Below are 26,427 nucleotides of genomic sequence, written 5' to 3'. Positions count from 1 at the left end.
ATCGATGCGGTCGTCTGGAGCCGGCTGGTCTATGCAAGATGGCGACGTGTTTCTTTCTGGTTAAGGGATGGTGATAAGGGACCTAAATCCTCGTTCAGGTGGTGAGTACTGGGTGCGGGTGACGTCATTAACGGTTGGAGCAACGCATTTAGGCTTATAAATTGTGTAGGAGTATAGTGAGAGGAGACCGCAGTCGGTGACGGCCTCCCCTTCACCTGTTCTACTCAGGCGACCCTGCTGTGTAGTCCTGGTGGACGTGGCTATCGCTGCTGGCTGCACCTTATACCATTCCATGGCTGTGACTGGTGAGCCTATGGCTTGGAGTGGAGACATTGCTGTACCTCCCGTGATCACTGGCCACTCTGTTCCCTATCATGCCGCCATGTCCATTATAATGTGGAGCTCTTGTCCACGCTGCACGTTTTCTGGTTTTCTAATTACACCCCTGTGTTATCACTTTATGCTTAGATACAGATTAGTATCGCTAGTGAGTGCTTGCATCGCATGCTACTACTATACATAAGCTCTGACATGATCTATAAGCCAGCATGTAACTGTGAATGTAATGTACAGAGCCCTCATTCCTTCTAATAGGATCATCATCAGGTTCCAGTGGTTTGTGAACCCTTAAGATTTTCTAGACGTGTATAAATTTCACCCAACACTACATCAGATTTTCATCCAAGTCCTAAAATTAGATTAGAGAACTAAAGCAATTTAATTTTATACAAGAAAATGATGATCCAATATCATATGTTTGTAGGTGGCAAAAGTATGTGAACCTTTGCTTGCAGTATGTGATATGTGCCATCTGTTGGTAGAATGACTATGTGCTTAGGAATATTGTCTTGTTGTATGACCCGCTTTCTATTGAGATTCATCATTTTTCCTTTAGAAGTTGCTGGTATAATTTAGAATTCATTGATCCCTCAAAGTCCTCCTTGTCCAGATATGCACCAAACAATAATATTACCACTGTATTTCACTGATAAAAGAAGAACCTCATAGACGTGCAGTATTTTATACCGCTAGAGAGATGACTGTACGCTGAATTCTTTCCAATACTGGTATTGGCACCATTAGTTTAGTCACAGATATTTCCCCACCGTTAGAAAGGCGTGGGAAGGGGGGGGGATATCAATGGAAAGATATCGGTGCCACAATTAACAGCACCAATATCTCCAGCACCAGGACGCATGCTGGGAAAGCTGACAGTGCGCTATATACCATAAATCAAGTGTTTTTTGCACCATAAAGTGGCCTCCTCATGTGAAGGATCAAGTAACTCCCTTTCCATTGCTGACATCTGTAAACTTTCTTTTGGAGAAAAATGAAGTTATTAATGCATGAAATATCATATGTAAATTATCCTAAGTAGTTACACTGCCCCTTGCTAATGATACTTGGACATGACTGACAGCTCCCTGATGTCCGAGTGAGATGTCAATGTTGCAGAGACTTATGACTAAGCTGAAGCTGCCCCTGTGACTGCTTAATATGACTTTATGCTTTCATACATATATTACTTCACTTAAGAAATGTTTGTCATTATCCATCAACAAAACATTGTTGCAAAGATGGGCATCAATGTTCTATTTGGGGAGCGGCTTTCTCCTTGCAATTCTGCCCCTCAAAGCATTATGGTCAGTGTCTTTGTGACTCATGAACATTAGATAATGTGAGAGGTCTATTATACACCTTGCCTTTGGTGTGACCTCTGTTGGCCGACTACTCCTCAGAAGGGCAATAATGGTATTCAATTTCCTCCATTTGCACAAAATTGTCCAAATTTCCTATTGTGGTTACAGGTAGACACTGTAGTAAATGTGGTGCATCTTTGGTGCAATGTGTCTCATGTAGCTTGGGCTAACATTTTTGACTTGCTAGGTGAGAAAAAATGGGGGTGTAGATTAAATGCACCACATTGCACCTAAAAAATGTGCCAAATTTGTGTTGCAAAATTCTGGCTCAAAGTAAGCCAACAAAAAGGTGGTATAAACTTAAAGAGGTTGTCTAGGCAAATTGTTAATATTTATTATATTCGGGTGGAGGGTGGATATCATACCTGTCCTGGTGTTCTCGCAGCACAATCTGGTCCTGCTGCTCCAGCCTCTTCTTGAAGTTAAACTGGATCCCTCACTCTGATTGGCCTCAGCAGTCACCTGACCAGTGAGGCCAATCAGCGGCCTCAGCAGACCTCAAGAAGAGACCTGTGATGTTACAAGTAGTGACATCTCATGCTCTTCACTCAGACAGCTGATTGGACTCAGCGGTCGTGTGTGGCTGGGACTTCTGCCACACGTCATCACTGGACTCAGAAAATCCGACTACTCTGGGAGGCATTGTTGAAAGGTGAGTATGATTTATTTAAATTTTTTTCACTGCCCCCGGCCTATTTAAAGAATAAAATTTATGTCCATCTTTTGCCTGGACAACCCTTTTAAACTAGACAATCTAAAGATTCACCAGACTTATCATCCAGCATTAGCCATTGTGATAAAGCTGAGGAATTTTCAGACTGTGTTAAATTTACCAACTAACTGTTGGTAAAGCCGGTTGCAGATGACCTGTGCTTTTTTGCGGCCGTGAATTAAAGGCACAGGCGGCGCACGGGGACATGCGAATGTCACCTGTGTGCCGTCCGTGCACTGGCCGTGCTTCCACCACTGCTTTCATTAAATGAATAGGAGCCATAGAAGCAAGGGCCGCAAAATAGGACAGGAATAGGACCTGTTCTATATTTTACAGCCCAGACTGTTGGCCCACACGTGACCATGTAATTCTCGGTCGTGTGTATGGGCCCATAGAAATGAATGGGTCAGTGTGCTATCCGTGAAATACATGAATGGCACACTGATCATGACCACGGTCGTCTGCAAGGGACTTAAATCTAAGCTGACCTGTTGAATTGGAGATTGGTAGAATCCAGACATTTTTTCCAGTTTGATGAAGATTAACAACTCTTCTGCTGAGGTCCTCCGATATTTCCTCCAAGCCATGATACACTGCTGTGAATATGGGATGTGAACATCAGACTTTGATAGATCCCTCTTCTTTCTATAAACCATTCACCCACTCACATCCCATTGATATACAGCATCTGACGGATTTCATCTTAAAATGATTTGCTAAACCTAAAGGTTCACATACCACATTTGACTGTCAAAAGTGTTAGTGATAATTTTCATATTTAATTAAATGACCAGGTCTAATATTTTTGACTCTTTTGTTTGATTTTTGTAGTGTTTTTCTAGATTTAGGACTTGAGTCAAAATCTGATGTAGGTCAAATGCATGTAAAAATAAAGAAATTTCTCAAGGGTTTAAAAACTTTCAAGCAGTGCTGTATATATCACCATCATGTTATGCTGCGCTGCACACAATTCTTATTACTAACTTTAACTCTTTGGGATGACAGAAGAACTTGTAAGGTATAGACCAGGGTTTCTCAAACTTTTCTGACTTGGGCCTCACCAGGTAATATGTAATGCGAGGGCCTCACCAGCAACAACAAAAATACTACCACAGAGCGAGAAACCAACGCCACTCTGTTGTCCACATAATACCCTCACTAGTGGCAATCAAATACCACAGTACAGCACAAAATAGTTATTTGAATGTGCCAGACAGCACAGTATCTCTCACCAGCAGTGCCAAAGAAAAACCCCTGTACAGCTCAAAAGACCTAAACCATCATTGGTAAGCAGCATTGCCCCCACACTGATGATAAGTATAGTCTTCCCCTTTACACTTATACCCCATTGAGAGCAGCATAATCTCCAAATAAAACCATCCAAACTTGGCTCAAATCTTTACTCAATTCCACACCACACTGCAAAACCAGAGAGGAGATAAGAGAAGAGCCTCCAGTATCAGTGAATCTGCCTATAGATTACCACATTCATCCTGGAGGCTCCAGTGAAACTGCTCCTGGATGAAGAACCTGTGGACCTTTGGTCACTATGTCATCAAAGGTTCTTCAGTCATGGACACTGCATTGACAATGCAAGGGCTGACATTAGCAGTTCAGATTCTGATTTGGAGTCACTATGTGCCAAAACTGAGACTAGCAGGGACCTGCGCCTCACCAGCCAGTGAGCTACACCTCAGTTTGAGAAGTGCTGGTACTGTAGACATTAGCCATCTTTCTGGAGCATACATCTTATAACTGCATCTTATTTCCTGCCCATTTTCAAAACAGATAATGACAAAAAACAAATTACATTGAAATCAATGGGATTCATTGTGCTGTCTGGGTAAGGACAGCAGTACTACTTTGTAGCTGCATAGTCCAAACAAGCAAAAATAATGCTGCCTGTACCCATTATGTTAAAGGGGCTCTATCAGCAAAATCATGCTGATAGAAAAATTTAAAAAGGCTATTCAGGCACCGTAAATGTTATATTAAACTACCACCCCTCCCGTTTTAAAATAAAACCCTAAAAAAGAATGTGATCTACTTACGCATCGTGCACGTTGGACGGGCATTCAGGGTGTGTCTTCATCTTCATCCACGCCTCTTATTCCTCCGATGACCTCGGGTCCCGTCCTCCGGCATTCACGAACTGACATTGATATAAAAAAAATGGCCTGGGCGCATGCGCAGTAGCATGTGGCTTCTACTATGGCTACTGCGCATGCGCTCAGGCCATTTTTTTTATATCAATGTCAGTACGCGAGCGCCGGAGGAGGACAAGACCCGAGGACATTGGAGGTAGATCACATTCTTTCTTAGGGTTTTATTTTAAAACGGGGGAGGGGGGGGTAGTTTAATATAACATTTACGGTGCCTGAATAGCCTTTTTAAAGACTATTCACGCATATGTGGGGCTCTATCAGCATGATTTTGCTGATAGAGCCCCTTTAAAGTCTGCTGAACTTGCTGATTTTGGCAGAATCTGTTAATGACTGATGTGTATTGATCTCCCAGACTGCCCTACAGTGGGTTTTCATTATGCCATAGCCTATGTTGCAGCAGCTTATTCACCAGCTGAAATGTTCTTACTGTATGCTCTGGTTCATGTCTATGTGAAGGCTGAGAGAGCTTTTGGTATTCAAGACAAAGATGGTATTCTCACTCCATTTGATATCTTGAAGCTAGCAACTTTACATGAGAATAGCACTGAGCCTTGTTTAGCTGCTTTTTTGTGATGTAAAAGTAATTTAATAATGATATTCCAGAGTATGTTCACACATTGTCATCTGATGACTATGACAGAAATCCATGGTGCAGGTCTCTGACTTCTGATGTGTATATTAATGTTGGACTTATATTTCATTCAGTAAAGCTGCTGAGTTTGTTCTTTTTTGTGTTAACATTTTCTGATCTTGTTTTTTCCTTTCTTTCTGTCTTTTCATACAGGTAAAACAAAGCTTCAAGTCCAACAATGTCTTCTCAGTGATAACGCTTCTTAAGCTGAATACATTGTGATTTCCAGTAATAGAGACAGTATTTCTGAAGGCTGTCTACATTAATGAAAAGAACAATGTAGTCAGCTTAACTGAATCTTCTGTGTGGCCAATTGAGATATGCTATATCCACTGTATTGGACATTCTCCTATAAGGACTAAGAATATATATTTACTGATTTGTGTAGTTTTTAGTTGTACTGATTTTAGTATTGACTATGCATCAGTGTGAGTATGTAGCCCCTCTCCCTGATGAACCCGGAAGCAAAGAAATGGAATTCATACCTGCTTGTCCCCCACCACTGCCGCCAAATGAAGAGCCTCCACCACCTCCCCTGCAAACGTCCAGTGACGCAGAGGTAATGGACGTTGGCTCTGGTGGTGATGGACAGTCACAAACCCCAGCTGGGGACCTGCAGCTAAACTACGGAGCACAGCTACTCACAAAAGGGTCGTCTTCTTACAAGAGTCATCTGACAGTGATAGATCAGTTACAAAGTGACCAAAGTCCCAGAACAGCTCGACATGCACCAGCAGTTAAAAAGTTTACTCCTGATCTTAAATTGCTTAAAGATGTTAAAATCAGTGTAAGTTTTACAGAGAGTTGTAAGAGCAAGGATAGAAAGGTTCTGTACACTGGAGCAGAGGCAGAGGATCAGACAGCCGTAGATAGCAATAACACTGTCAATAGAGAGTTGCATGTTTGTCCTTTTGCTGGTAGTAGCAATGATAAAATTGTCAATAATCATGAAATTGCAAATAAAAGAAATGAGGAGGCGGAACCTGATCAGGAAAAGAAGGTGGAATATGCCGTTCTTGATGATTTGGAGGATTTCACAGAGAATGTGATGGATGTAGATGAGGACGGAGCAGAGTTTGCAGATTTTATATCTGATACGATTCTTCAAAGTGATAAGATCGATGGCGAATCCCTAATCTACAACTATGAGGTATGTTTGCAAGTGCTAACATCACACCCATAACCTACTAATTCTAAGCATTTCATTTTTATTTGTCTTTCTAGTAAACACTGCTTTGTCACATGCTTTCTAACCATGCCTCGGTCAAATATGTTTACTGTGTATTGCTGACTACATACGAGTGTTGTGTTGTCACAGTGTTTCGTAGACATTCTTTACCATCCTCTCTAGCTGCAGATTGGAGGTACATATGTGCTCAGTGTAAAGGGGATTTTTTTTGCCTCTCCCACCTTTTGGAAGAGGGGACGTACCTGATAGTTTGTTTTGCAGGATGATTTTGATAACGATGTGGATGCACTGCTGGAAGAGGGTCTACATACTCCAAAGAAAAGGAGAATAGAAGAGAAGTTTGATGAAGAAAGTGACCACCATTCAGATGGCGAGACCAGTGTTCAACCAATGATAACCAAAATAAAAACGGTTTTGAAAAGTAAGAAAGCTTGTTGCTCGTGTACTTTGCACCAGTGCTAGATACATGATGATGAAATATGTGTTCATAGAGGTTCTAGTCTGTTAAAAAATGGTGCCCAAGTGGTATCAATGAAGACAGATGCAGTTTTTTTAATGTTCATATCCTGAATTCAACTTCCTGTGCTGATTGTTAAAAGAAGCAATAGTGTGGGGCAACACGGTGGCTCAGTGGTTAGCACTTTAGCCTTGCAGCGCCGGAGTCCTGGGTCTAAATCCCGCCAGGAACAACATCTGCAAGGAGTTTGTATGTTCTCCCCGTGTTTGCGTGGATTTCCTCCCATTCTACAAAGAAATACTGAAAGGAGAAAAAAAAATGTACATTGTGATCACTATATGGGGCTCACAATCTACATTAAAAAAAAAAAAAAAAAGACGCAATAGTGTTCTAGAAATGTTGTTCATAAAATTCTTTTTATTGCATGGTAAAGAGAACCTTACACCACCTTCACCAAGTCTTTGCAGCCTTCAGTTGGTGCTGCTCCACTGATTCTCGTGAAGTTGGATTTTTTTTGTCTAACTCCCACTGTCTTGAGCATTCAAGGTTGTTACCCAATATGTTAATCAGCCTCTCTACAGTCAGTGGGGCAATTCTTGGCTGGAGTCTGGAACCACCCACTTGACAATAGAGAGTCTAATTAGCATATTAGGTGCTGAGACAAACAAATGATTGCTCAGTGGGGGCTAGAGAAAAAAATTCCAAGGTGTGCCACAATCAGGCAGTTTGCAACCTAAAATATATGCATTACTGTGCTTCCATTCGCGTAAAAAAAAATTTATTCCCCATTTACAAGTTCTAAAAGTTTGAATAGGTTATCCAGGATGTAAAAAATATTTGCTAAGAACAGGTAATGTGATGTGATAAAAATATATATATAAAAAAAAACAACAAAAATATCTTTTTCAATCCTCCGCTACTTCAGTGTCGCTACTCTGATGATCTTCACCAGTCTTTGCTGTCCTGCTGTAATGTACATGCATGTGATGCTGCAGCCAATTACTGACTTCACCAGTCTTGTCATACATATTAGTATCGCCACTGATACCAGTGCTTGTACAGCATGTCATTACTGTCAGGCAAGTTTACAGAAGGACTGGTGGGGGATTGAATAGGTAATTACAGTGGGTATTTTTTCTTGTTGTCTTTTTTTTTTTTTTTCTTCTTTATCGCATTCCCAGGTTTTAACATGAAATACTGGGCCACCTGCTTAAAGAGGACCTTTCATGGTTTGGGGCACAGGCAATTCTATATACTGCTGGAAAGCTGACAGTGCGCTGAATTCAGCACACTGTTGGCTTTCCCAATCTGTGCCCCGGGTAAAGAGCTTTCGGTCCCGGTACCGTAGCTCTTTACCCGGGTGGGAAGCAGGGAGGAACGCCTCCTCCCCTCCTGATAATGCTGGTCTATGGACAAGCACTGTGAGCAGAGGGAGGGGGCGTTCCTCCCCACTCACACTATACAGCACGATGGGCGCTGCTGTGGAGAAGGACGTTCCTGACGGAGTGTCAGAAACACCCTTCTGACTGTAAAGAGCTACAGTACCGGGACTGATAGCTCTTCACCTGGGGCACAGATCAGGAAAGCTGATAGCGCAATGAATTCAGCGCACTGCCGGCTTTCCAGCAGTATATAGAACTGCCTGTGACCAAACCCATGAAAGGTCCTCTTTAACTCAATCCCAATTGCTGTTTCTGTGGCACCAGTTTGTTAACAGTATGACTTCAATGCAGTTTATATTAAGCCTTAAGAAATTAAAACTGTAGTGGTACAGGAAATGGATACATAAATGATGTTTGATTCTATCTTTAATGTGTGCAAAGAATGTTTGACTGTTAAATTGATGTAGTTATGTGCTGTGCAGGAACACTGAAGTTTTTTTTTTTTAATTTCCAATATAAAGGTCGTGGCCGCCCTCCTACTGAGCCCTTACCTGATGGCTGGATCATGACATTCCATAACTCCGGCATTCCTGTCTATTTACATAGAGAAACCAGAGTAGTCACATGGTCCAGGCCTTACTTTCTAGGAACCGGAAGCATAAGAGTACGTACAAAAAAATTACTGGTGCTTAAATGGTCTCTTAAAATGTTGTCAGTGTTCTGATTTCCTGGTGCAATGTGTCCGTTTATTTGATAGAACATTTTTTTTACCCTGAGTATTTTAGTGATGTGTTTATTCTGCATTTTTCCTTTTGTCTCCAATCTGTAGACAAGCTGTAGCTGTTTGTTATAGAATAGAAAGAACTAAGAAGATTGATTATATTATTTGTGTCGATCGATTCAATACAGTTTTTATTTTGTTTTAAGGGGAACCTGTCAGGAGGATTTTCCAACCAGGAGTTACTGGCAAGCAGATAGCATGGCTAGGCTAAACCTAACTGTTACTACTTAAGGATATTGTTATATTACTGTTTATGTTTTATACATTGATAATTTCACTTTGCTGCAGCAATGGAAAGGGAATTATTTCATCCTCCACATGATGGTGTCAGTTTGTGGTGGAATAGAAAAAAAAAAACAACTGACAGGCTCACTGCTTGTTCTGGATGGGTGTCCAGTGGGTGGTGGTGATATCTCTAAATGAATACTGATACAGATCTAGAGCAGGTCCACACTTTCTGCAGAAATGTCAGAGCAGATTTTACTCTTTTCATTGCAGATCTCATACACTTAGCTGTTAATGTAAAAGCCTCAGATTTTTCATCTGTGATTTTGTGATGGAAAATCAACTAAGTACCCTTATACCTCTGAGCTGAGGAGTCCAGTATATGCGTTAATACACAGTGCTTGGTCTCTTTATACGCTGTATGCGGGAAATGTTAATGATATTTAGAAATGGTGTCTTTTCATCTGTGCAGCCATTGTAGTTCTAGAAAATATGGGTTCCATGGTTACAGGTTTACTTTAAACGGTTCACTATGAATCCATCAATGGCTAAGTGTATACTCACATGGTGGAAATTTGAGGTGGACTTTAGCCTCAGTTTTTTTTTTTCTTCCAATTCCCACCCTCTGGTATCCCATGTTGGAAAGCCAAACCAGAGCTTTCCACCATGGTTTTTACCTGCTGATTAATCTCAGATAAATAAGCCTACTCAGTGGATTGGTACGGTACGTTGCGGGTGGTAAGATCAGTTAGGGCACTTATTTTTTCAGTGCCCTGCTTTGAACTCTGCTTCCCGTTGAAAACAATGAATCGCCAGAATTTGGCAATAATTTTGAGGAGGAATCTGACTTAAAATAATCATGAAATTCCACCTTGTGAATGGGTGGCAATTGGTAATTATCATGATAGAAGTGACATAATATAGTTTACTATCTGTTAAATAATTTTATTTGATATTTCAGAAACATGATCCTCCCATCAGTAGCATTCCTTGTCTGCATTACAAGAAAATGAAGGATAATGAAGAGAAGGAACAGAACAGTGACTGTTCTCCAGCTGGTCTTCCATCTGAAGTGCCAAGCGAAAAGAGCTTAGACCACCATCCAGATGAGCCCGATTCCACTGCTGGCAACTTTCCGTCAGATGATAAAGAAGCAGTAGTGGAAGTCACTCAGGGAGCACTGGGTCAAGTTAAGGCTAAAGTAGAAGTTTGCAAGGATGAATCCATTGGTAAGTAAAGCTGCTTGTTCCACCACTAAAGTATACTTGTATCATTTCTTTCAATTGTACACCAACTCTTAAAATTTAAAGAGGACCTTTCACCACCTGGGGCACATGCGGTGTAATACACTGCTAGAAAGCAGAGACTGCACTGAATTCAGCGCACTATCAGCTTTTGAGTTCTGTTCCCCCGGTGAAGAACTATTGGTGCCAGTACCGTAACTCTTCACCGTCAAAAGGGCGTTTCTGACAGTCAGTCAGGAACGCCCTTCCTCACAGTAGCGTCTATTGCGCTGTACCTTGAGAGGCGGCATTCCTTACTGCCCAGCCATGACGCTGATCAGTGAGGATTGCTTCCCCAGTTCTCGTCTATGTAGATGAGTACTGGGTGGTTGTTCCTCACCGCTCAGTGCCCCAGGAAACCCTTTTAATGTGAATTAATTTGTTAAAAAGATGAAAGCCAAATCACTGCTAGCACTCCTCCTACTTGGTTAATTTCTTTTATGTTATAGATCTTGAAGATTTCCGAAGCTATTTGGAAAAACGATTTGATTTTGAACAGGTTACAGTTAAAAAGTTCAGGACATGGGCAGAAAGAAGACAGTTCAATCGTGAAGTGAAACGCAAACAAGCAGGATCAGAAAGACCTATTTTACCTGCCAATCAGAAACTTATAACTTTATCTGTTCAGGATGCGCCAACAAAGAAAGGTTTGTTACTAAAGATTATATATTTTCATTACAGCATTATGCATCTTATCACAGATGATGTCTGATTGTTAAACAGTAACTAAACGTGTAGAGTTTAGTTAAGCTTTAATTGTATGCAGATCCTTATATTTTGCTCAGACTCCCACTTTGGAAAAATGTAGTGGGGGTGAATTCTTAGAGATCGGCCCATGATTATATATAACTTTTCTTCAGAAATTAAGCCAGGTATATACAGGCTAAGGATGCACAAGATTTATCATTCAGCTTTAGACACTTTTGATTCAACTGGTGCAAATACGTTTTTATTTTTTGAATTTAGCATTTTTTTTTAATTCTGTTTTTCTGTACACGATTATGGGTGACCATCTTGCCTGTGCTTCTCTTCTGCTCTGTGTTTAGTGATACGCTTTACATTATAGTTATGGCCATAGGTAGCATTAGTGTCCCCTGGTGTTCCATTGAATGCCTATTAAAATGTGCACCTGGTTAATGTCCAGTAGGGCATAGAAACCATTTCTAGTGCACATGTCCTTATTGGTTAGCGTGCATCATAGCAAGAATTACCTAGTATCATTGTGCAGGATGATTATTGCATAGGGACTGAGGCTTTGACGATGTATAACCATCAGCACTGGATAAATGCAGTGTTTTGGAGTCTCACTCCTAAGCCATTGCCCATATGAGAGAGTTTTTTGGGTTTTTTTGTGAACCAGTGTTGTATGGAGGCTCTAAGCAGCAGCACACTGAACACCTACAGTTTCTTAGTATGGAGCCACAGGAACTTTTTGTGGGTGTTGCCTAAGGGCAGGTTCACATCTGCACCGCGGTCTCTGCTCTCAGGTTTCCGTCTTCTACCCGAGAAACTGGCGGAAACCGGCAGTTTCCAAACCCAATCACCGGCCTCAGCAGTCAACTCAAACAGATGGCATATCACAGTAGTCGTGTCCTATTTGTGAAGGAGTCACTATTGAGGCCTGTGTCTGGCTGCAGTAGTTCCTTAGCACGATCGAGGCTACACTGATGACACCAACGGAAGACCAAAGCTGCCGCTACGGGAAGTGAAGTCCCACAGATTTAGCACAGAGTTTACTTTGTATTTCCACTGTGCATTGAAAAAAATCTAAATTTACTGAGAATACCTGTAGCATACTTTGATTTTCTTGCACATTTGTTCCACTTTGTGTTGGTGGGTCCATCCAACTGCATTGTACTGTAACTTGTGGATTTTGTTGCAAAATTAACAGCAATTTGACCATGTCTCTTTGTGACTTAAGTGTTACAATTTATTATGTTTAACACTATTCTTTTTTTTTTTGGAATGGACAGAGTTTGTTATTAATCCAAATGGAAAGTCAGAAGTTTGTATCCTCCACGAATATATGCAGAGGGTCCTGAAAGTTCGTCCTGTTTACAACTTTTTTGAATGTGGTAAGAAACCAATGTATCTCTGTATGTTGTAAATGGAGATTAAAGCAGAATACGGCATCAGTTATGAGTTATACTTCCACATAGGATTTTATTTTGTTTGGCGATAAAGTGGGCCCATGGTAAAAAGCTTTTTTGGACCTCTTGCTTCTTGACATGTTTTGTTTACATGTTTTCAATTTAAGTGAAGTGTTTTTCGTTGGTTACATAACACCGAAAGATTGCATATATCATTTTCTGTTACAATTTTATTTTTTTTTGTCTTCCTTCAAAAGACAATTTCTTTGTATGAGGGCTTGTTTTTTTTTGCAGAAGTTGTACTTTCTAATAACTCTGTATCTCTAGACTTGTTTCATGTATACTGCCGTCATATCTCTTCAGCACAACTTCTCCTCAGCTCTTGATCAATCACCATCTTGGCTTTTATTTTTATTTTTGTTTTGCCATCAATCCAGTGATGCATTAGCACAGCATCACATAGACAGCTAAAGACTGTACTATATCTACCTACAGTGCATTTATCTATATTCTATTACATAATTTATGTATGTAAGGAGGCGGTCATGTGCGCTCCTTCATTATAGCGGTGTGACAGGAGATGGCTGCTCATCAGGGGTTAGTGGCAGAATTTTCTGTTTGCCCTTGTGGAGAGTCCGTGTGGTACAGTTCAATATGCAGGAGGACACTACACTCAAATTAACTCCTGTACATGTTATGTGGCCAGACGGAGAATCACATGACCTTGCTGAAGAGAAGATAGAAGAATAGATAGATAGATAGATAGATAGATAGATAGATAGATAGATAGATAGATAGATAGATAGATAGATAGCACTGTAGTGCTGTGTACACAGCGTTCGGGAAGGCAGGGACGGTACTAAACCTTCTCTGAATTCTCAAGTAGAACTCTGGCTGTAGTAACAACCATCTCCCCGCTTCTGCAGCTGCACAACTTCGTGTAGCTGCTTAAAAATGCAATAAAGTACCAGTATGTCCTTTCAGAACAAGACAACCACTATCTGGACATATATACCAATGGATGTCCTAAAATGGTTAAATAAAAATTCTTTGTCTTCACCTGTAGAAAGAGAGATAGTGAAACCATATCTGGAATTCTGGGGGAAACATAACAAAGATTTCATGACAGTTCTCAGGCACGATAGCGGCTCATTGCTCCATTTTTCGACTCATTATCCTGCCTAGAAATATATGTATAAATGGACATTTGGGTTGTTACTATTACCCTTTCCAGGGGGTGAGCTCCTACACAATCTGACACTGTCAGCACTGTTTGGACAGTGCATGGACACATCCTAACTGATAACACCTAGTCCCTAGTCGTCATTTTATTCATACACTTGTTTTTGGATAAATAGGAACAGTATAACAGTATAAGATGCTACAGAATAGTCTTTTTCGGATGAAAATATATGTCAGGAGATGTGGCATATTCTATTTGCATTCATGTGAATAGCTTTCTGCTTTAATTTCAAGCCATCCATAGTTTTTTTTTTTTTTTAATTTCATAAGTAACCTTTTATCTGTTCTGATGATTTCTTCTTGTTGAGTAGAGAACCCAAGTGAACCTTTTGGAGCATCTGTGATTATTGATGGAGTGACCTATGGTACTGGAACTGCAAGCAGCAAAAAACTGGCAAAAAATAAAGCCGGTAATATTGACCAAATCAATTTTTTTTAAATTTATTTATCACATATACTATTGTGAGTTTCAAAGTTAATTTATTTATTTTTTTGTAATAATTTTTGTGTTAGCCCGATCTACACTGGAAATCCTCATTCCGGACTTTATTAAACAGACCTCTGATGAAAAGCCCAAAGACAGCGATGAGCTGGAGGTGAGACTTTTGTAACGCTGACGCTTATTCAGCAAAGCACTTTTATTCAGAATGTGATGTTGATTCCATTTTATGTCGATCTGAATTTTCTCAGTTTTACTATGCAGTGTTCTATTTTTCTTCTTATCTCTTTCTTTCTTGGTTGAACTGTTTTAACATGACAAAAATGTAATAAAAAATAATTGAAGAAAACTGAATAAAAAAAAAATAGTTTTGGAGCACTTATTCTGATGCTTGCTTTGTTTTGCTGTTTTGTTAGTATTTCAACCATATCAGTATTGAAGATTCACGTGTGTATGAGCTCACCAATAAAGCTGGACTGCTGTCACCATATCAGATTCTTCACGAGTGCCTTAAGAGGTTTGTATTTTCATGGCAAATCTGTCATCAGTTTATAAAGTACATATATAAGATTAAAATAATAATAATATCATTATTATTATGTTTGTTTTTCAGCACAGTATGGTGCGTGAACTAATGAATGTTGTCTCTTACTATTTTAGAAACCATGGAATGGGTGACACATCTATCAAGTTTGAAGTCATTCCTGGAAAGAACCAGAAGAGTGAATATGTGATGACTTGTGGGAAGCATACTGTGAGAGGCTGGTGTGAGTGCTCTAACTTTCTGATCTTATCTGCTTGAATGCTGAGTTCTAGCTCCTCATTATATAAAAGCAGCAGGCATCTAACTTGGCTCTAACACCTCCTGGTGCATGTGAAAAACTAACATGTTCAGGTCAATTTACAGTTAAAAACCACATTGTGGTACTTCATGTCAGATGCTGCATTCGTTTTTTAAAAATTGTATGTGGTTATTGATATATGGTACCGCTATGCAGTTGACCTGAACTTGGCGTAATGAAAAGATTCATATCTCCTCTGTTTTGGCATATCCAGTACATATAACAAAATGTTTGTGTGTAGCAGACCTAAAAATTACAGCCATTCAGATTGCTGTGTCTAGCATTAAACATTGAAAAGACATTTTTTTTTCTTGTTCATTTGCTACTTTGATGCCTACTGCACTGTTAACTAGTGTCTGCGTAGTAGATTTTCTTGGTAATTTTTGCATTCTATCTGAAACAATCTTCTCTTCATTGTAGGTAAAAATAAAAGGGTTGGAAAACAGTTGGCATCACAAAAAATTCTTCAGCTCCTTCATCCCCATGTGAAAAACTGGGGCTCTCTTCTTCGTATGTATGGAAGGGAGAGCACTAAAATGGTGAAACAGGTGAGGCTGCATATTTTACTTTGAGGTAAATGCACATTTTGCAGGATAGTAGGAGTACCAGTGTGATTTTCCAAAATATTGTGTACACATTGCAGATTTTTGTCACATTCTTAAATCTACTGCATGTCAATTCTTTATGTAGGTTGTCATTGCAGGTTTTACTCGCTGCAATGCAAAAAATGTTTCTCTGAGGTTGAATAATAGTATTGTGGGTTTCTTAATAGCCATGTTGTACTTCTTTTGTCAGGAAACCTCAGATAAAAGCGTAATAGAACTTCATCAGTATGCCAAAAAGAACAAGCCAAATCTTCATATTCTAAATAAGCTGCAAGAAGAAATGCAAAAGCTGGCACAAGAAAGGGTGAGTGGAGAGTTACCTCTAGATACAAAGTATGCCTTGCATGCAGGACATTTTCTTTGCCTTTAGTGTATTGGTGTAGTTGCTAGCATGGTGGACATGGATGCCATTGTCTCCCTACGTCTGTTGCATGCCTTTTGTCTGCTGAGATATTAATTACAATTTCTTCATTATATGTAATGAGAAACTTTTTTCACTGTTGTGGTTTTTGGCTTTGTTGCTGATTTCTTTTACTTGTAATAGCTAAGGGCTAGTTCACACGGGCACAGAGGGGGCGGATTATAGCGCGGAATCCACGTCATAATCCGCCACCTCATAATGGTGGTCTATGGAGACCGCTAGCGTTCTTTTTTTCTGCTAGCGGCAACAAAAGAAGCAAGCTGCCCTTTCTTCAAGCGGATTCTGCGGCTGAATCAGAATTTCACTTTTTGCATTGAAAAAGTTTGCAGCATAAATTGATCTGCTGTGTATTGTCAATTTATGCTGCATATTTTACGTGCAATGTGTGGATGTTTGAAAGTCCAAACCAGGAGGGTGTCCTAGATCTGGAACTGGTACAATTCTTTTCCATTATACGTTTTTGCTGTTTGTGTTCCTCTCCAGGTTTTAAAACCTGGTAACAAGTCCCACTCTGAACATACCCACTGTCACTACTACAATTAACAGAGCAATGTCTGGGACTTGTATACTCATCTCTCTCAGGTGTCCACGTAGATCCAAACTGGCAGGGTGATAGGCATATGATTTGGACTAAGCAAAGCAGGCCTGGTTCCAAAGTCCACAAAGGGAGTCTGTCAGCACAAGCTAGCTATCGACCCAGATCTATGGATAGTTATGTTAGGGTAATCTGAATCAAACTGTGTTGTCCAATAGGGGTACACAATGTTCTTAGCTGAGTTGGAGCCAGGTTCACCTTCAAAGCTCAGATCATCTTCACAGCTTCTTCAACACGTCAAATGAAGTGCAATTCCCACTGCAAGGTGCAAGCCGACATATACTTTACTTTAAAGCCCAACTGTGATACATGACTAGAAAATCAAAACTAGGAAAGCACCCAAAAATGTGAGGCCCATATTTAAGTCAGGTCTCCTCATAGTTGTATTTTTTTCAGACCAACTGTGTAAGCTCTGTACTTTCTGTAGCATAAACCAAAGTCATTGGGAATACCCACTCTGCTCCAGCCATAGATTGTTTAGCTCAAATCTTAAAGGCACATTAGAGTATTTCTAGCAAATATTAAACCGTGCATATAACACTGTCTTGGCTGGCAAATACTGTGCATACACCTAGAATATTGAAGATGTATAAAGCATCAACCATTATATACACCAGTAGTGCTTTAGAGGTACACTATGTAAATAGTGACCATGGAGTCTAGGTGACAGGGCCTCTTCCCTCTGTAACCGCTCAATTTGTTCCCTCATCATGCAATCACAAAGTGCTGATGGGTTTCTATGGCAGCTGTGGGTCGAGTAAAGGACCCAGTTCCGCCATCTGTACTTGTTTTAGACTACAGTTTGTTGTATACGATGCTTATAATGATTTTGTTGTTTTTTTTCTCCAATAGGAAGAAACGCGAAAAAAACCTAAGATGACGATTGTAGAATCTGCACAGCCTGGCAACGAACCCCTATATACAGTGGATGTTTGATCTGTGCACTAAAGGGAGCAATAAGAAACCATGAGAGCTTACTTTGACAAACTTTTCATCTGGTATAGAAGGTGATTCATAAACAGGGCTGCTTCCTTATGCATTGTCCTTTTTTTTTTTCTTTTTTTTTTTTCTTCAACTGGACAAAAAATATTACCTCCTTAATGAAGCTTGCTGTTTTTGTTTTATATTTTCTTTTTAGCTTCTGTGAAAAAGCTGGGCTAAGGTGTGCAAATCTAAAAGAGAGCATTACACTTAGGACTTCAAGCACTTTTGCTTTTAGAGGCATACCTGTCTATGTCTGTAGACAAGACAACTATGTACAGTTTCCAGTTTGTGAAATGCAAAACTAAAATATTTAGTTCACTGAATGCACTGAATAGCTAATTGATGGCTCTTACAGGACTTGGTATACGCAATGTTTTGCAGTGATGTTTTTGCCTACTGATCTCAGTCTAGCTTGCCATACTTACTTATGACCTATCCCCTTTAATATAAGGTCTAAACATTTCAAATCAAGATGTGTGGGAAAGCTTTACATTGCGGTAGCCACTGCAATATGATCCATTGTGGTTACTGGCCTATGGGCACAGACCATGTGAAAATATAATGATTAGATTTTAGGTATTTTCTGCAATTAAAATATGAAGGACCCACAGCACAATATCCAGCACATGTATACAATGTTTATGTTGCACACATCTCAGCTGTTTATGCTGTAGACAGTCTCTCTCGGCCACATCATTGCTTTGCCTCTGGGTGAATTGCGTGTTGCAGCCGTGTCGTTTTCTGGCAAATTCGGAGCAATCAACTGCTGTAATTCATCTCTAGTATAATGGATGTTTACTGAAAAGATGTCTTGTAAGCACAGCCTGTATGCAAACTGAATGAATGTTGTTGTCCTATGCCCTTTAATAGCTGCATCAGTCTGCAATGCAAATACTACTTTTAAGTAAGTGTGATACACACTGTATGCAGGGTCAACAGACTTGCCTTGTATCTTAGAGGTCACATGAGCAGGAAGTTACAGCAGGTGCTCAAGCGATTTAGTACATACAATGAATATTTAAGCACATAAAGGGTGACTTTAAAGCCTAAGAGAGCTTTTTCAGAATTTCTGTAGGACATCAGTCAAAAGGTTGTTACCAAGTAAAATCCCTCGTTCAGAGAGGGTTGAAGTATTAACTGTAATTCAGACTTCCTTGCATTCAATGAATTTTCTACCTTTTAGTTACCTGTTTTCTTGGTGAAATAGTGCAGGCTGCCTTTTCTGTTATGATGTTCGATCTAGATCTGAGGAATGATCTATAATTGTTTGTAGGATCCTATCACTGTTACAGTTCTGAATGTTGGTAGGCTTTGTGTCTGTAGAAGTTCTTCATTTTAATATTGCCTGTCTTGTAAAGCCTTATATGTACCAAAGGCAATGATGTTCTGTCTGCTACCACCATGTGGGCTGCGTTATTCATTTATCTATAAAAGAGACAGATTTCTTTTTTTTTCTCAAACTTCATTAAAAGCCAAGTGACTGTGGCCAAAATGCGTGGGTTTTGTTTTTGTCATCTACCACTACTTCAACACTACTTTTTTCTTTTTGCCATCCTCATCCTGTGCAGCTTTTTGAACACTGTTTGCTCCTGTAGTAAAACCTGTTTAGTTGGGCAATAAAAAACAAACAACTTTATATGCAATATAGTGATAAAACCCATCTGGGCGCTTACTTTTATATGACAGAATTGTGTAACTTCTTCCACGTTGGCAGCAGTCTTTTGTATTTAAGACTGACTGTCTGGGGGCTCAATAACAACCATACTATTATATATTTGATTGTAATTCGATGGTTTCATCATTCAGTAATAGTACAACATGCATAATTTTTAGTACAGATCTGATACACTTCTTGTAAATATAGCTAGTTAAGTGGCACTGTAGTTGTACATGCTTTCAGCTGGAAATATCCATAGTGCTGTAGTTTGGCAGCTACATCTTATGTAATAGAGTCGGACATATATGAGTTCAAGCTAGAGCCTATAACAAAAAAGGGTCCAGTTGGCTCACATCCAGTATTGCTATTCAAATACATAGGACAAAAATTCGACATCTGGATAGGACAGGATATATTCAGATAAGTCTGAATTCATCTATCTTGGTCATCTGAACGGGGCTGGCAAACACAATCTCATCGGGATAAATGGAATGAATTTCATCACAGCAATTTCTGCATCAAATCCGCCATGTGGATTACCTTTAGTATGGCATGCTTTAATTCCAGCGTTCCTTTTTGTAATATAGTAGCACCTCAGAAATGTCATCTTTGGTGATAAAACTTCTCAGATTTTGTCATTGTAGTAATTGTAATTGATAATGTTCTGCGATCTTGTGGTTAAGCCTTTGCTGCTATTGAAGCTATCCGTGTTAAAACCTATGGCTACAGGAATCTACTAGCAAAGGCCCCCAAAAAGCAAGGTTTTATAACACGGAGAGGTTTATATTTGTATATACTGGAAGAATGTACAAGTAATGCAGCCACTATGAGACCTACACAGCAAGTCAATGGAAATGGACTATTAAGATTGCAAACATAAGAGATTGGAACATTTTTGCAAATTAAAGGGAAGCTACATGAAATGCTTTAATATGGATTCAGAGCCACGCCTGCTTTAGAAATTGTTTTCTACTGTTAAGAATCTCGTGCAGGACTCGCTTATGCTTGGACTACACAATGACATGTAGTTGCACAACATAATATTGCAACATCAGAAGAAGTAAACTTGTTTGCTATGATCAACAGTCGGCAGGAATCCAACCCTGCTGGATTTCTTTGCCGCTGTATTGACCATTGTTAGTTGAGACTGACAACACATCACAGTCTTATTTGTTGCACAGATAAAAGTCGCCATATAGTCCTAGCCTTCATTTTTTCTCATACTTTTAAAGCCAATAGAAGTTTAATAAGTTTTTGTGTGCAATGCTGTCAACTTGTAAGTAGCTGGGACGTCACTTGTGCCAACCTGATATCTTGCTTTTACTTTCACATTGAGGCACTTTCACAACTTGTCTTACGTATATCAGGTGAGGACTAAAAGTCAAAAATACAGCCTGTCATGTACAGAAAATGTTCTAATTCTACTCATCACCAGCATCAGCAAAGTAACAGTCTAATGATGGCACAATGGTGACTTGTAACACCCAACTTATCTCTTGTAAACTGATTGTATTCTGGTAAAGTGGTTTTTGTTTCTTGCGTTTTTATTTCTTTTTAATATTGCCTTTTGCATAATAAGTAAAAAAAAATATGATTCAGTAGTGCCCATAAAGTTAGGGCTATTATTCTTTTCAGACCGTTCTACTTTGTGTGAATATGTCACCAGAAAAGTTTTACACATTTTTATGATTTTTGTCTGACGTTTTTGGTGAGATTTTAAAGACTTTCCATGTCGTCATCTATATTTTAAAAAGTACTAAATTATTTAGTTTACCTATGGCCACTAAGCCTAATAATAGACTGCCATTTGCCAATTCTGTAGAGATTTTTTTAAAAAAATTACCTAATTTACATCGCAGACAAAACATACAGGATTACAATAGACGCTAACACCAGTGATCCAGCATTACATCCACTGCTGACAATAGATTATCTCACAGCTTGTCTATTTCCCCTCGACAAATGAAGCAAGACAGATAAAACAATGTATTAGGAGCCCGGTGTCTAACACTGATAGCCTATCCTTAGGCTCTTTGTATTGTTTTTATATCATGAACTGTGTTGCTCACTCACAAATCTGTAGCTGGGCTCTCTGCATGACATCATCCAAAAAGGGCTGATGCAATAGATGATAATACAGAAGCAGTCAAACCTTTAGCTTGTGTGGCCCTTGTAGAATGGCTAAATATTGGGTAGAGAAGACTAGTCGGGTAGATATTTCAGCATTGTGTAGTGTATGCACAGTAATGTGTGAATTCCCATTCAGTAAGACCATGACTCTACATATAGTACTTATTATATAAGATAAGAGTTCTACCAACCTAAGGCCCTAGGTTTTTTTTGTCTATATAATGAAAAAGCAGGTCTGTATTTATCCATTTATAAAGCCAGTAATGTCTTTAGGGGTCATTTTTATTTGTGCCATTGTCAATTTGCTTTTGTTTTGATCCATTCATTTATGGTTTTCTAAAAAAAAATACTCAGCCTACCCCAAGAAGCTTTTATAGTATAGTATATATATAATGACATAAATGTACTTTGGCTGGAATACCTATTAGTATACAAACATGTATTTTGTGTTTTTTACATGTATGTTTATATTTTTCTGCAACAGACTGTAGCCACAGTGCTATAGTAGCATATTATTTTTCTCTTTGTGTATGTATATATATTATTTTTTTTTTTTAAATCATCCCCCTTTTGTGGCTACAATGGAGCTTGTCGATGAGGTTCTAGAAATTAGCTTTTAATACTTGGAGTTTATGACCTATAACGCTGTATACTACATAGTAATAATACAGTAACTACAGTTTACACTTCACAGATTATAAAAGTAAAAAAAAAAATCTGATAAAATGGATTCTTGCAAAAAGATTAATGATAAATATATTGATAATTAGTAGACCTGATTAAAGACTGATATTGGCCACGTTCACTTTGTCAGCATTTTGCCCCATTATTTATAAACTGGCACATAAACTGCCTGTTATTCCAGCCTAAGGCACCACTTACCAAAGCGCAGTGAAAATATGGTTCGTTTGATTTTTTTGTTTTTGTTTCATTGTTTCATGTTTTTTTTCCCTATTAAAGGGGTTGTCCCATCTCAAGGATCCTATCTATACCGGTAACTTATGTAAATTGAAGCCTTTTTCTAAATATATTACTTTAGAAATTGTTTTGTTTGCCTGGTATGTGAATTTATTCCTCCCATTGTTTACACAGTGTTGCTATAACCTGGGACATAGGACAAGTGACTTTACTTACCCAGTGCCAGCAGGGCAATCGGTTAAGCTAATTGCACTTTGCTGATAAAGCTGAGTGTGTTATCTCCCTATGTAAACACATAGATAGCACAGAGTCAGTTCTGTACATGAATCTGCAGATTATCTGACCTGCAAACGTGTTGTGAGACTTCTCCGGCCGCTTAGCAAGAGGGAGGGAGAGAAATACAGGAAGTGAGAAGCAGACACTGCAGGCAGCCTGGCTGAAAGACTGAGATGGGAGAACCCCTTTAAATATACAGGGAAACAGCTTGTATTTCCACAACTAAAATTCATGCTGTTGCCATTTTTCATTCACTTTCAATGACATGCACTGTTTTTTTTCTGGTGCTTCTCCACAGCAGCAAAGACATTGTGTTTCCACAACGTGTGACCTTAGCCTAAAACTATGGATGACTTAGATTAAAGTGAAAGTGTCAGCAATTTTGACCATGCTAAATTGCTATCAGTCGTAGGTAGGAGACCCAGAGAGTTATTTAAAGAGGACCTTTCACCTCCTGGGGCACATGCGGTTTTATACACCGCCAGAAAGCTGACAGTGCGCTGAATTCAGTTCACTATCAGCTTTCACGTTCTGTGCTCCTGGTGAAGAGCTATCGGTGCTGGTACCGTAGCTCTTCACTGTCAGAAGGGTGTTTCTGACAGTCAGTCAGGAGCGTCCTTCCTCACAGCAGCCTCTATATCGCTGTACTGTGAGAGCGGGGAGGAATGCCCCCTCCCCTCCTGATAGTACTCATCCATAGGCTAGTACCTGGGGGGTGTTCCTTACCGCTTAGCGTCATAGCTGGGCGGTAAGAAACGCCCCCTCTTAAGTACAGCGCTTTAGACACTGCTGTGAGGAAGGACGTTCCTGACTGACTGTAAGAAACGCCCTTCTGACAGTGAAGAGCTACGGTACCGGCACCGATAGATCTTCACCGGGGGCACAGAATGTGAAAGCCGATAGTGTGCTGAATTCAGTGCATTGTCTGCTTTCTAGCGGTGTATTACACCGGATGTGCCCCAGGAGGTGAAAGGTCCTCTTTAAACATTGGTATATAGTTGCAGCATGACTATAACTAATGTTTAATCTAGGGCTGAAAGGCTTACAACTGCTCTCAGAATGGTCCATTTGTCTTGAAGCAGTCTGTGCATCAGGCTGCTCCACAGGCCCCATCCTCCTGAGTTAACATGGTTGTAGATCAAAGCAGAGCCACTTTAGGGTGAAGGACTGGCCTCAGAGGACTTGTAGTATCTGCAGGCCTGCTGCTACTAAGCCTACATTCACACAACTGAGACACAAAATAGATGTGAAAAACATCCATTTTTTGCGACCATCTTGCACCCAAGGAGCACTCTTTTTCACGGTCCCCAGCTCCACCCCCACCATTTGAGTGTATGGAGAGGTCTGTGAAAACAGACAAAAATAGGATATGGCCTATCCTTTGACGGTTCATTGAAATAACGGTCATGTGAACAGCCCCTTTCACTTGAATTGAATTCAGTGCTGTCGTTTGAATATAGCTTTATAGTCTACCACCGCTCACCAGGTCTTCTACTTAGCTGTCTAAGCTTAGGTTCACATCTGTGTTTATGTTTGGGGGGGGTCCACTTGGGAACCATCCCCTGAACGGAAGCCTAAGCTGCATAAAAAAGTGGTTACCTTAGGAAACCCGCAGACCTCATAGGCTATAATGGGGTCTTTGTGGTTTCTGCCTGAAAAGGCCAAAAATGAGGAGAGGAGAACACAATCCCCAAATATAGAACAAGCGCTGGTGTGAACCCCACGTAACCGCTGAAAGATTCTTATTAAATGGGAAATAAAACCCATCATATGAGACTTAGTTATGCATCTTCTTAGTTTCCACATGTATGAATATTGTCAGTGTTACTATATTGACTACTAATAATTTAGTGCAGACTTATATGTTGTTTTCCGAGTTTTTATGTGAAATTATCTGAGTGAATGCCTGACTATTCTTTACAATTTATCTAGTCTCCTATTGTAAATTATGAACCTCAGAGGAGCATTTTTAGACTGGCAAACGTTCAAGAACCCTAATACAGAAATTGCCTGTTGTTCTGCTTCTGAAGGATCATTTTTCCTCTTGGAGAAACTGACTGGCCTCTTTGAGGGTAAAGAACTCCTTCAGCTAACTGGTGTACATTGTGTTTACAACCCATATGCATTATTACTACTAGACCTGCTTCTTATAAACTTTTTACTAATTCTTTGTAGATGACGTGTTAATCGCTCATTGCTTGCAAAATTGTACTTCAATTTTGATCTCTTTTGGCGCACAACGCTTTTCAATATAAAACTTTTTTTTTTCCTTCATATGTTGAAATACTTTGAGAATAAGGTACTCTCAAGGTAATAACATACACACCTACAAGGTACGAGAGCAAACAAGCTATACTTCTTTGATACTTGGTGTATGCAGAACGGTATTCAGCTGCTTACAAACCTTATATAAAAAGCTAGTGGCTTTAATATGACCCACTCTGATATATATTCTTCATTTATGTACATTTTTTGATGTTGCTGTATGTGTATATATAAAGCCTAATATCCAGACTAAGCTATAAAGAATACAAACAAGCAGTTTACTAAGTAGACATAACTTATGTTCCAAGACGTTGTGAGGCCAATGGCAAACTAAAGCTTTGTTTTGCTCCAGCCAGCTATATTAACCAGTGTAAGTATTGTCTGCGCTGTGATAACTTGTAATCTACTTATACCTATAAATGGTTGCTGTATGAATTATGTGGAGTGACTGTCAAATAAGTGATTTGTCAAACCTGTCACATGTTTGAAATGAGGTTTTGCTTTTAATACTGATGTAAATCTTGTGCACTTGATTCTTGGTATTGTGTTTTTAAAGCCTTTTGGTTTATTAGTTTTAAGCAATAAAGTTTGATATTACAATTAAACTGTGGTTTCATTTGTTCTCCTCTTTGCTAAACAACAAACAATGCTAGCAACACATATAGAATCGTTCCATAAGACCATGCAAGGAGGATAGTTGTATAGATTTACTAAGACCGGTCTTGGTTAAAAGTCTGATGTTGTAAGAGGTGCCAAATATTTTGATCCATTTTCTGCCAGTCTATGCAATAGAAAAATGTACTAGATTTGCACCAGGGTCAGGGGATAATCGTAGACATCAGGGAGAGTGTGTGCCTACATAGACAGTATGGAGACTTACAAGTCATTCCTGCTCCGCTAGGGATTCTGGGTAAAAAATATGCAAATCTATTCTCCAGGATATAATTAGGAGAACAGTGCCTCTGTATGCTGCCCTCTAGAGCGTACAGAGTGCACTGTTCTCCTAATTACATCCTGGAGAATAGATTTGCATATTTCTTACCTAGATTTGCACTATAATTTTCACCAGCTTTTGCTGTAAATCATGATAAATTTGCCAGGCTGGGCAGGTCCTTTCCTTGCTAAGCCCTGGTCACATATTGCCATCGATTTGTAAATATGAAGCCAGGAAACTGGCACAGAGGGTTTGATTCAATGCGTCCCTCACGCCTTTTCTCTAATGCTTCTATAACAAGAAGTTTAGGTAGGGAAAAAAGGTAGCTTTCTGCAGAAAGAAATCCCCCCCCCTACTGCCTGCAATGTGAGCCCTGTTATTCAATACTGGTGCACAGTATGAGCAGTACTTGATTAAAATGGCGCGTGATGGGTATCATTGGGCACTTCACTAGCAGCGGCCATCACCAATCAAAACTAAGGAGGAGCCTGGCACTTGCTTACA

At 39.6% G+C, this 26,427-nt stretch overlaps 1 protein-coding gene across 1 annotated transcript; it reads left to right on the top strand.

The window, feature by feature from the left end:
- On the top strand, positions 1-23,326 carry DGCR8 (DGCR8 microprocessor complex subunit). Its single transcript, XM_075275294.1, has 14 exons — positions 1-101; positions 5,362-6,358; positions 6,659-6,818; positions 8,758-8,900; positions 10,204-10,471; positions 10,975-11,172; positions 12,499-12,600; positions 14,169-14,267; positions 14,371-14,453; positions 14,713-14,813; positions 14,957-15,063; positions 15,559-15,686; positions 15,934-16,047; positions 17,612-23,326. Exons 2-14 carry the CDS (start codon positions 5,627-5,629, stop codon positions 17,693-17,695), a joined length of 2,319 nt encoding a protein of 772 aa, XP_075131395.1. The 5' UTR covers positions 1-101; positions 5,362-5,626; the 3' UTR covers positions 17,696-23,326.
- The last annotated feature ends 3,101 nt before the right edge of the window (positions 23,327-26,427 follow it).

This window comes from Leptodactylus fuscus, chromosome 1 (genome assembly GCF_031893055.1).
Source record: "Leptodactylus fuscus isolate aLepFus1 chromosome 1, aLepFus1.hap2, whole genome shotgun sequence".
Lineage (NCBI taxonomy): Eukaryota > Metazoa > Chordata > Amphibia > Anura > Leptodactylidae > Leptodactylus > Leptodactylus fuscus.
This window is presented reverse-complemented; position numbering and strand designations above follow the sequence as displayed.